General features: G+C 42.1%; 1 protein-coding gene across 9 annotated transcripts in view; it reads left to right on the top strand.

Moving 5' to 3' along the window:
- magi1b (membrane associated guanylate kinase, WW and PDZ domain containing 1b) overlaps window positions 1-12,463 on the top strand; it is a 162,123-nt gene that overhangs the window by 73,203 nt on the left and 76,457 nt on the right. For 8 of the 9 annotated variants that reach the window (XM_061785957.1, XM_061785958.1, XM_061785949.1 and 5 more), the window contains exon 2: window positions 732-848. The exons of the other annotated variant lie outside the window; for it this stretch is intronic. In XM_061785957.1, the coding sequence (XP_061641941.1) occupies window positions 732-848 (117 nt within the window). The remainder of the gene's footprint in view (window positions 1-731; window positions 849-12,463) is intronic. 9 annotated transcript variants of the gene reach the window in all.

The following is a 12,463-nucleotide window of genomic DNA, read 5'->3' on the forward strand; positions in this document are numbered from 1 at the left end:
TGCAAATTCAACTGTATTAGATTCTATAAACCTACAGATACTCTTCTAACCAGTGCCTAACACTCCACTGAACTATGCTTACAATATCAATCATGTTATTAAACACACAAGCACATACACAGTTTCCATGGAAACAGAATCCAGGCCCTTTATAACTAGCTGTTTGCCCAGGACAACCAAAGATGGCCTCAGCAGCAATGCAAAGATGACAAACATAATTGTATGATGTGGGTATTTATTTGAAGCCACTGACTTCATAATTAGGTACATCATATAAATGTGTGTCATTTCCATGTCCATTCTATTATGGAAGTCGTTTTTATTTGTTGTTTTGTCTTTCTAGCATGGACTCGGAAATGTGGACATTCACTGTAATGGGCAGACAAAAAAACAGAAACAAACAAACACACTCTTACATGCACATTCTCACTATTCAGTAGGCTGTGTTTTTGGGGTCCGGATTGTCCATCAGTAGGATGACTGAGTCGCAGTAGTAGCTGTAATGCTATCAGTAAGAGTTCTGGCTACCTGGAAAGCTGCAGAGGATGTTTCTTAAACCAGCTCCCTCCCTCCCTTAAGTGGCAATGGCAAGTGTACAATGCACGTTTACCACTCTAAAATAAACTTATTTAGCAGCCAAGATCAAACCCTAACTTTAACAGTGATCTATTATTTAGGGGATTTGTTTTGATATCATTACCACGTTTTCCTGTTTGTGTCCACAATGACAGGAAGTAAGCTGAACAAGGACCTGAAACACTATCTTAGCCAACGCTTCCAGAAATCTTCGCCTGATCATGAACTGCAGCAGATTATCCGAGACAACCTCTACCGCCATGCCGTGCCTTGTGAGTCTGTGATCACCTCACACCTTGCTCTTGTACTTTCATCTTATTCTTCACACTCTCACATTCACAGAGGAGAGGAACTTCAAGATTTATGAAGTGACTTGTCCTAGCTGTGATTCAAAATGGAAATTATTACATTGAGAATAGAAGACTGGTGATACATAAATACAATTAATAACATGCAAACTTGACCACAACTATTTACAAAGCTATTTTGTATTGATGTATGGCTTTAAAGTTGAAAAACAGCATATCTTTTTCATTCTTCTTATTATTAAACCTTTGTTTTGTCCTAAATGTTTCTCATCTGCTGGCTTTCTGATAAGTTTATTCACAGCCCACCACGTAAATGACTAAATGTTTTTTTGCTGGCTTGGTTAGGAGACTTTATCTGCATTACCTCCTCTGCCATATGTCAGGCAGACACTGCTGGTGGCGGGTGGGGGTCTTGCTGCAATGGCCATTTTAATGACTGACTGTTCTATGGCCCTCTCATAAAAAACCCTGGTGTTAGCTTAAACCAAAGTGTAAAGATGTTTCCTGGGCCATGTTGCATTGTTGGCATGCAATTGTCTTGCCAGAAAACATTTGCATTTTCCCATCTTTTGCACTATTAGTACTGAGACTACATGTCCTAGTGTAATAACTTATTCCTTATATGCTTCACACAAGGCCAGCAATCGAAATAAGAAGGAAAGCATCTGTTAATTTATGCTGTGTTAGCTCTTAAATGTGATGGCACTGCTGTTAATAGTTGTGAGAGGTCAATGTGGACATATGTCAGATGGGCATCTGTTGGTGATTAGTGCACATTGCGCAGGTGGAGAAACCCCATTAAGATGTGTATCTGTGGAGGTTTGCCGTCTCAAAAAAGCTGCAAAATTTAAAAAAAATTAGTGATCTGTGCTGGCGCTATTCACAGTCACAAACGTACTACACAAGAACAGAAAATGTTTCGATTGGTGAATTATGTGTTCCCTCTACTTTTTAGCAGCATACTTTGCTGAACAAAATGTGTGTTTAATCAGTGAGGGGATTTGCGCCTTATTGTAGAAGCACAACAATACGCGCCAACATCAGTTATTTACTCTTTACTTTTTCCCAAATGGTCTTAAAGTTCAAGTTTTTTGTTTACTTTTAAGCCTCACATTAGAGGATGCAAGGCGCTGTAATTAATATGGCTGTACCCGAATATGTATTGTCAATAGCTCAATACGGCATTTTTGTATCATGTCAACAATATTATTGGTAGTATCACGCTTGGTATGATATAGCACAGCCCTAGTACATTGACTTGTACATTATCTAGGAATGTCAGTCTGGATTCACCCCATGACTGTACTGCTCTCGGTGTACCACTTTGTCACACATTACGTATCTGCAATATAAAAAAATGACTACAAACAGATTTAATTTTATCATCGTGTGCATTTTGTCACAGTTCTCACAGCAAGCTAGGATATATGGTGGCCTTTTTTCGCAATCAATCACAACAAGCTCCAGTGTGTGACAGTTTACGGGCTTGGTCCAGTACGACACATTGCATTCTATAAGTTCTGACACGGTGTGCGCGATCGCGAAGAAGGGGCATAAAGGTGAGCCGGGCAGGGGAGCTTCATTCGAGTCTGCTGAGGTCACAAAAATGCTCCAAAGCTGCCTGGCGTCCATGTTTCATCTGATGAAAGCCTTGATCAGAATGTGAAAAATGTGTCAGACCTTGATCAGAACGGGAGAAATGTCAGGGACCCCATCAGAACGTGACAGGCTGGAAGGAAACATACTGGCGGATGTGATAGACTATGGGCCGAACTGTAGTGTGCCTTTGAGCCTATGGGACTCAGCAGCCCGTTCTCCCCCACGACCTGCCATGGATACGAGGATGGAACTTGAGAAAACTGACAATACTTGAATACAGAGGAGGAAAAAATGGCCAAAATCCCTTGGCATACATTATTAGTGCTACCTATTGGGCTGTTTAACTTCTGCTTAAAACAGAAGACAGTTTAACAACTAAGGGCAATAGTATAAAGCATATTTATAGGTGGGATAGGCTCCAGCAGCCCACGACCCTAGTGAGGATAAGCGGTAAAGAAAATGGATAGATGGATAAATTTACTCAGATAAAAAAACAAAACACACACACACACACACATTTAAAGGAAAGAATAACTTTCATGTGATGAAGTTAAAAAGTAGTCCAACTAGATAACTGATAGCTACTGGAAGTTACTCAGCCCAATTGTTTCCATAACATAAAAGCCACTGTTCTGTCACCCTCCCCCATTATCCAAGGCAACCATCCCTTGTGGTCAATCCAAATGCACATTCAGCATATCCATTATCTTTGTCGGCACTCCACACCCTCTGTCATGCTCCCATTGTTGACACTGACCCCAAACTCATGACACCAGTTCTTCTTGTCCTCCCTCTCCCTTGGGGTGTTTTTTTTTCTTGAAACTAGTTTTTGCTTGCCAGTTGTCAAGTTATAGTTGAACCAGAAAGAAGGAGTTAGGGTTTCTGGTTGAAGAGATGCGGGTGGCTTGATCTTCTTAAATGAGGGATGTTTGCGGACACTGGGCTGCTTGCACTAAGCGAGGTATCGTGGCGCTAGCAGCACAGACGATGGGGTGGCCCGTATATAGGCTAAGAGGACAGCTAGGAGGGAGGTGGAGGCTGAAGCCGCAAGGATGGAGATGGGGGTTGGGTGGTCTTCGGGTGAGCGAAGGGGGGCAGTAAAGGGGAGATGAAGGCGGAGAGACAGATGGAGAGCTGCAACAACACTCTCACACACCCCAATAGCATGATGGCTTTAGTGAGCTAGTGAAGCCAAGATAAACACCTTAACTTAGCTGTGTGAGCATCAGCAAGCTGGTGGTGTACCATTTTTGTGCCTGCCGAGAGTCACACCCACTGATTCAATCCCATTGTGTCACCTGAACAAAAGAGATCTTCCACTTTTGCAATGACTGTGGTGTTCGGAAAGAATTAAGGATCAAAACAGAAGAGAAAACAGGCTTAATATACACTCTATTGCCAAAAGTATTCACTCACCTACCTTGACTCAGATATGAATTTAAGTGACATCCCATTCTTAATCCATAGGGTTTAATATGACATCGGTCCACCGTTTGCAGTTATAACAGCTTAAACTTTTCTGGGAAGGTTTTCCATAAGGTTTAGGAGTGTGTTTATGGGAATTTATATCCATTTTTCCTGAAGCGCATTTGTGAGGTTACACACTGATGTTGGACGAGAAGGCCTGGCTCTCAGTCACCGCTCTAATTCATCCAAAAGCATACTAAGGTCAGGATTGTGCAGGCCAGTCAAGTTCATCCATGTCTTTATGAACCTTGATTTGTGCACTGATGCACAGTCATGTTGGAACAGGAAGGGGCCATCTCCAAACTGTTCCCACAAAGTTGGAAATGTCCCAAATATTAGGCCCTGAGCTCCAGTGAAAGGAACTCTGAATGCTTTAGCATACCAAGAGATTTTGGACAGTCAAACAGTTTGAGGATTACCACTTCCTGCTCCAACATGTCTGTGCACCAGTGCACATAGCAAGGTCCATAAAGACATGCATGAGAGAATTTGGTATGGATAAATGGCCTGCACATAGTCCTGCCCTCTACCCAATAGAACACATTTGGGTTGACTAGACTACTCAGCTGGAAAAGTTTACAGCACTAGCGCTTCTAAAATATTGGAGCTTAAATTAAATTTGGTGCCTACACCTATCCATTGTGGATCAACCATTGGCCATGGAACACTACCCATCTCCATACGATTCCATTTGAATGGGATATCTGCACATGCTGGTGCTGACAATAAGAGCCGTATGCTGGTCGGGGGAGTTCCTTTGAAGCTAACACCTTCAGTCAAATTGCATAAAATTTACCAAACAGAATGAATGATCAGCACCCCTATAGCCATAGTCCCCAATAGCACCACCCACCCACACCCATGCAATCACTCGTGTGTGTGTGTGTTTGTGTGTGTGTGTGTGTGTGTGTGTGAGAGAGAGAGCCACTCAATCTGTACTGCTGTGTAAGTGTACAACAGACATTTTGAGCAAGTCATGCCTTGCACAGTTACACCAATAAAAACAATAGCTCTAAATGTGCTATCTTATTTGTGGTGCTCAAAGTCAGTCTGTGTGTCGATGTGAACATGGTTCCTTTTCTACAGAGCTTCCCTGGCTTTTGAAATTGAATTAACTGAGCATCATCCCTTGACACAATGTACATTATGAACTGGTACTGTTGCATAAGAAATTGTGACTCCCTTACAAAAAGTCATATGAACTACAGCACTGAGGTAAAATCCATCCATCCATCCATCCATTTTCTGAGCCGCTTCTCCTCACTAGGGTCGCGGGCGTGCTAGAGCCTATCCCAGCTATCATCGGGCAGGAGGCGGGGTACACCCTGAACTGGTTGCCAGCCAATCGCAGGGCACATACAAACAAACAACCATTTGCACTCACATTCACACCTACGGGCAATTTAGAATCTCCAATTCATGCATGTTTTGGGGATGTGGGAGGAAACCGGAGTTCCCGGAGAAAACCCACGCAGGCACGGGGAGAATATGCAAACTCCACACAGGCGGGGCCGGGGATTGAACCCGGGTCCTCAGAACTGTGAGGCTGACGCTCTAACCAGTCGCCCACCGTGCCGCCACTGGGGTAAAATACACAGAAAAATTATAGAGGTCTATACTGGTTATGTCACAGTATCTTATAGCAAATGAACTAGCTGCATCTAAGGTGGTATCATCTTCCAAGCATTGCCAAGGTGTTGTTGCTGTTCTGCCAAGGATTCTTTCCTATCATTTCCATAATGCCTGTCTGTAATGAGTTGCACGTCGCACCGGGCCTACTCCGGAAGTCCTCTTTATACTCCCGCGGTCGCGCGGCCGACAACACCCGCATTGCATCACGTGACCGACGAATTGCCCCGCGCAGCACCTCTGTGTCGCTTGCCGCGCACCCGACAAAAATAGTTTCTGCGCGTCGAACGCCGCGAAGATCATCTCTCGTGAATTTGATAGGAGCTGAACTTAGGGCTCAAAGGTTCATTATAATTAAAAGGTCACTTTGTATTTTGCAATCTGTGGGCTTACTATTTCCTGACACTCACATTCTCATGAATGTGATAGGAGCTGAACAAAGGGCTCAAAGGTTCATTATAATTAAAAGGTCACTTTGTATTTTGCAATCGGAGTAAAAATATGGCATTGGGTAGCTATGTAATCTTTTGGGTTATGTGGAACTCTGTAATATTTCTATGTATACAAACTGTCAGTGAAATAGTAATTAAGGAATTAAACAATATATTTGTCCTTAGGTACTTATTCTATAATATTGGCTACCTTCTTTAGCAACAATCTGTAGGGCATAATGGAAGAAACAACTCTCAGCATGATGCAGTACAATTATACACTATTGTACTGCTAACTAAAACAATAAATATAGTTAATATATTATAAATACCACCTCTTAGACAATGACATTTATTTGATACAATGCTTGGATCTTACAGTATGAGATTGTGTAAATTTGCTTAATCTGTCCGGTGAGTTTGTTACCTTCTGGTGATATATCACTTATATACCATTTATCTAGCAGATTTATTTCCGTTTACAATATACAGTACTTGTACAGTGCCACTCTGTAGTACAACCTGCAGCTTATCATGGCTCAGTCTTCAGGAGCTGACTAGTTGGTTAGGGATGTTTGTTGCCCGTTGTTGGGAGGCATGTGTTCGTGTGTAATCTCAGGAGAAGAGATTCCGTAGAAGAGAAAGAGGGGTGAGAGCCAAACAGAAGAAATAATGGGGGTGAACAACCAAGAGAAGGGGAGGGTGAGACGGAAAGAGAGAGAACAAGAGGGGAGGTGGGCGGGTGCATGTGGGTGCCTGTGAGACTGGAGACAGCAGGGTTCAGTCAGTGAGACGGAGATGGACAGCAGCCTAGCATTGGTGTTTGTGTGTGTTTGGGAAATAGAAGGAGTGCATTCTGAGCCAATGTGTGCACACTGCTTAGTTTAGCTCACTTTAGCTTAGCATCACAAAGCAGGACAGAGGACAGACGCTGGAGAAGAGGACAGGGGAGGGTGACGTGTCGAAGGGGCTGCGAATCTGCACCGTTGTTTCTTCCACACCTGAATGGATTTTCTTTCCTTCTGTCTCTTGTCGACGCTCTGTGGACAATAGGGAAAGGAGAAGAGGCACACTGACTGAGGTATGTTGCTTTGTGCTTCATTTGAAGATGGGATGCTGTGATTTAATGGTTGGGGGTTGGGACGGAGAGCTGGGGAGGCAGGCAGTGAGGATAGCTGTGCATCAGGCGGAAGGCATCAGGAGTGAGCAGGCGGAGACGTCGGCACATTGCTGTCAGTAATGGAGGCTGATGTTTTGTGGTCAAAGTGAAGCTTGTCTGTCTCTCTCAGGTATTGTCTGTCTTTGAGTGTCTCACAGGTAGATGCCTGTGAATAAAGTGTCACTTCCCACATGTGTGTGTACATTATATGTGTTTGTAGTAGAATTACTCCAGCTCTGTGAAGGCTGTGTTAAATGTGGTCTATTGACATGGTTTGTGTTATTGAAAGGAATAACAGCATCTGTACATTTGTCTGTCTTGGAGTGTTTCTTCTCCTTCAACCTCGTCTTCTTTTTATTCTCTTTTATTCTCTTTTTTCCCTCTGTCTTTTGCCTGCATGACCTCCCCCTCCCCGTCTCTATCCGTCCATTCCCACTCCCTCCCCGCCCCTCTAAATGGATCATTTTAGAGCCTTTCTTTTCCATTTCCATGTTGCTGTAGGTAGTCCCTAGCCCACGGTGTTTTTTTTACTGGGTGCAATCATAAGACAAAGGCCATGTGTGCATGTTGACGGGAGAATTTTTAGGCAGCTTTCTGTCTGATTTAGCTTTGCTCTGCACTACTGGCCCTTCAGGTTTATTTTGTCTAATTTTTCATCCTCCTTCTCTTTCCCTCGTCTCAGACTAGGCCCTTATTCATCTTGTGTCGGAATCATTGCCTGGGAAGAGGAAAATCAGGGAAAATAGTCCATAGAAAGGCCTGTTTTGATCCCTGATCGGTGGTGGTGTGTGAATGCATCATCTCATCATTGCGAGCCTTTCAGACAGACGGAGCAGTGAAAACACCCTCCCCCGACTCAAAACACTCCGTCCTAAATGAAAGGCGTCTGCACCAATCACCAAAAAGCTGAAGCCACTTTGACATTTAATTCTCTGCAACCACCATGAGGGGAGATCTCTTGAGGGCTTTGCAATATCAGGTGGGAGGGTTAAGACAGCTGTAAGGTTTGATGTTGATGGTGTGTACCCCCCACTTCCTGACTCCAAATAAAACAAGCAAGGCCATGTGAAGACTGGAAAATGTTGGATTTTGTGGCCTGTAATTTTGCTTGGATTAACCCTTTATTGTAACAGATGGCTCCATCCCCCTGCCGAGCAAACAAACCCCAGTCAGCTTGTCATCCTGGGTATGTGCGTGCATGTGTCTCGCAAAAAAAAACAAAAAAAAAACTGCCAGACTAGCTGTAGCCAAAATGTTGGATGGATCTGTTTTGGCTTTGGAAAATGATGACAGTCTGCTGGCCTTCCCCTTGTATATACCATTTGTGTGTACATTTATGTCTCCATTCCTCTGTGTTCTCCCTGAAAATGTAGAAAAAAATCTTATCAGTGGAGCATATTTATTATGGTTATTTAGAGAATTGCTTCTGTAAAAGCTGTTGTGGTTTTCATATTTTTAAGGAAGATCAATCTTCCTCACTCTTTCAGCATTTCTCTCCTCTTCCAGCTATAATGACATTAGACATGACATCACCTTATATGTAAGACTGACTTTGATAAACATACACCAGCCACATTTACAGTTCAAAATCAGATATTTTTTGTCATAAGATGGAAACATTTTTTTCCAATATATTTAAAATTATGATTGCTTTTGGGCGGCACGGTGGGAGACTGGTTAGAGCGTCTGCCTCACAGTTCTGAGGACCGGGGTTCAATCCCCGGCCCCGCCTGTCTGGAGTTTGCATGTTCTCCCCTTGCCTACGTGGGTTTTCTCCGGGCACTCCGGTTTCCTCCCACATCCCAAAAACATGCATTCTAGGTTAATTGACGACTCTAAATTGCCCGTAGGTGTGACTGTGAGAGCGAATGGTTGTTTGTTTGTATGTGCCCTGCGATTGGCTGGCAACCAGTTCAGGGTGTACCCAGCCTCCTGTCCGATGATAGCTGGAATAGGCTCCAGCACTCCCGTGACCCCAGTGAGGAGAAGCGGCTCAGAAAATGGATGGATGATTGCGTTTGCTTTATTGAAGTACATTGCTTTACAGCCTGTGTCAGATACTATATAAGGATTTCACGAAAGGATTTGACACAAATGTGCTCACCTACTTACAGTGGAATATAGTGAAGGATCAGTCCTCTGAATGTTTTATTCCCACCCCACCCCAAAATCTTTGTAGACTGATGCCACCTCAATCCAAAATTATGATAAAATCTGCCTGTGTTGAGACATAGAGAACACCTTAATGGGTTTATTTTGCATTTGTCTTTATAAATATCTTATTTTATTTTATTTAAATTAGGCTTTACACGATCAGGATTTTTGGGGCCGTTCAGCGAGTTGAAAAAAAACGATCACCGATCCGATCACAAGATGGAGGAATGTGTCTATTTAAATGACCTGTTCATTTACTGTATATACTTGTGTACTTAATCAGAATCATCTTTATTTGCCAAGTATGTCCAAAAAACAAGGAATTTCTCTCCGATAGTTGGAGCCGCTCTAGTACGACAACAGACAGTCAATTGACAGAGAACACTTTTGAGACATAAAGACATTGACAAAAACCAGTCACTGAGCAATAAAGGGTTAATAGTTATCTGGTAATGCCGGTACATTTTTTTCTTTTTTGGACAATTGTGCAAAAGATGCAGATACTCCACAATCAGTGTGCAAATGGAGCAGATGCTACTCTGGCATGAGTGGCCAGTATTGGTCAACAACAGATATGGAAATAGTGCACTGTGGCGAGACTACTACAGTTGCTCAAAAAATAATGTTTACAATAAATAATGTATCTTTGTTCATCTATTTATGCCAGTGAGGCATCATGACAGACGGAACAAATGATAAATGGTCTTCTATTAGATGGCAGGAAGAACATTACAGTAATTAATGCAGCCACATTTTGTGACATTTTTTTTGGTGGTGTGCCGTGAGATTTTTCAATTGTAAAATATGTTCGTTGGCTCCATAAAGGTTGGCAATCACTGCTCAAGTCAGATCGTGTATTCTAATCAGTCTGGTCAAACCAACATTACATGACAAAAATAATGGGTGCTAACTTACTGTAATTAAATTACGATATTTTTAATTAAATTACTTCACCAACACCGAAACTTTAGAACATGATTCGACAGAACGGCGGGATGTTTACGTCCAACCGTTTGTGGTACCACTAGCTTGCTAGGCTACATAACGTTTTGTTGCCTGCTTGCGAGCCGTATCGTATTCAAAGTACGGGAACATACCTCAAGCAAGCCTTAAACGAACGACCTCTCCTGTCCTGAGCACTGGTGACCACCAACACAGGTTTTCCCCATTTTGTCATTATAATACAAAGTCGGCGTGCTCCACTCTTGTTGTCGTCGCAACGGTAACGAGTGTATCCGGTCGTATTTGAGTTGACAAGATAAAGCCCAATGAGCATAAAAAACAGGATGCGGTGGTATCGGAATACAAGATTTTATTGCAGTAGTCTGACATAGTGCAATCGTGAAAGAGCAAATCTGTCTTGTAGTCTGATCCGGCCGGGCATTACGTGTTGTCTGTTCCACACTGCCAACGTTTTTTTTTAATTTTTTTTATACATTTATTGTCTGTCAGATATTTCTAATACTATGTCAAAAGGCGCGTGACAAGGTTAAAAATAAACTAGCTTTTGGATTCAAATATACTGTGCATGATGTAAATGTCTTTTGCGGAGCCGATCAATTACGTCATTGATCGGATCGGTGAATTATGACATTATAGCCAATCAGCCGATCAGCATAAAATGCTAAATATCCGCCGATACCGATCACCCCGATAAAATCGGTGTAAATTCTAATTTAAATGTGGCACTTGTCATACACAACTGAAAAATTATACAATGTTTTTTTTATAAATGGTACATTATTATTAGAAGCAGACTTAGCATTTTGACAGACAGTAATTTTTGGGTAATCTTGTCACATTGTTAGTTAAATATTTAGTGGCCCAATTCACAAGACGGTATATGTAGTTATTAGGTTGAAATAATTTAATTTAGTGTAATTGCAACTTATTTTTAAAGAAGCCCCCCAAAAAAAGCACATCAACAGTACGGAGTCAAGCCCTGTACAGTCTGTGTTGTTCCTTAAAATATTTACTCAAGCTCGGGTTATAAATAACAGTTCCTTTTATAACTTTGCACATACATTTTATTGATGTGCACTTTATCATTTATGTTCTGTATCCCAAATATTATTGCAAATTATAAGCGCTGCCATCCATATCTCTACTTGAAATGCACTCTTTGAAATAAGTTGTGTCCTGAATGACCTGCAAGCCTGCACACAAGCTGAATAAGAAGAGAGGCATCTATTTATAGAACAAGTATGATTATGAATCATTGCCAAACACATTTCGTATAATGACCTACCTTTTAATCATGGTGGTGGCGTTATTTTATTATTTTCAATTTTTCTCACTGACAGTTAGTTAGGCTGATGATACAGTACTGGACAAAAATCTTAGACCAACACTAGCTTTGTTTCTATAATGAAACCTTTAAAGCCAGTAAATTATAGTATTCATATAGTTAGCACGTTACACAAAAAAAATACTAAACCAATTTCCCAAAACAATCAGATGGACGAGTGTGGTTTTGGCGGTTGCCAGGAGAATGGTACTTGTCTGACCGCATTGTGCTCAGTGTAAAGTTTGGTGGAGGGGGGATTATGATGTGGGGTTGTTTTTCAGAAGCTGGGCTTTGTCCCTTAGTTCCAGTGAAAGGAACTCTGAATGGTTCAACATACCAAGAGATTTTGGACAATTCCATGCTCCCAACTTTATGGGAACCATTTTCTCTTCCAACATGACTGTGCACCAGTGCACAAAAGCAAGGTCTATAAAGACATTGGATGAGACAGTCTGGTGTGGATGAACTTGATTGGCCTACACAAAGTCCTGACCTCAACCCGATAGAACACCTTTAGGATGAATTAGAGCGGAGACTGAGAGCCAGGCCTTTTTGTCCAAGATCAGTGTGTGTTGTTTGTTTATATGTGCCCTGCAATAGGCTAGCGACCAGTTCAGGGTGTACCCCGCCTCCCGCCCAAAGATAGATAGAATAGGCTCCAGCACGCCTGCGACCCGAGTGAGCATAAGCGGAACAGAAAATGGATGGAAGGATACCTATGTATAATGGGCACTATTGGCTTTTGACTATTTTTGGTGGAAAAAATGCGCATTTATACACAAGACATTACGATAGCTCTCAGTTTCAAAAAGCTTTGTGTGTCTATATCACTGTCTCATGTGATATGGCTTAA

This window comes from Phyllopteryx taeniolatus, chromosome 9 (genome assembly GCF_024500385.1).
Source record: "Phyllopteryx taeniolatus isolate TA_2022b chromosome 9, UOR_Ptae_1.2, whole genome shotgun sequence".
NCBI lineage: Eukaryota > Metazoa > Chordata > Actinopteri > Syngnathiformes > Syngnathidae > Phyllopteryx > Phyllopteryx taeniolatus.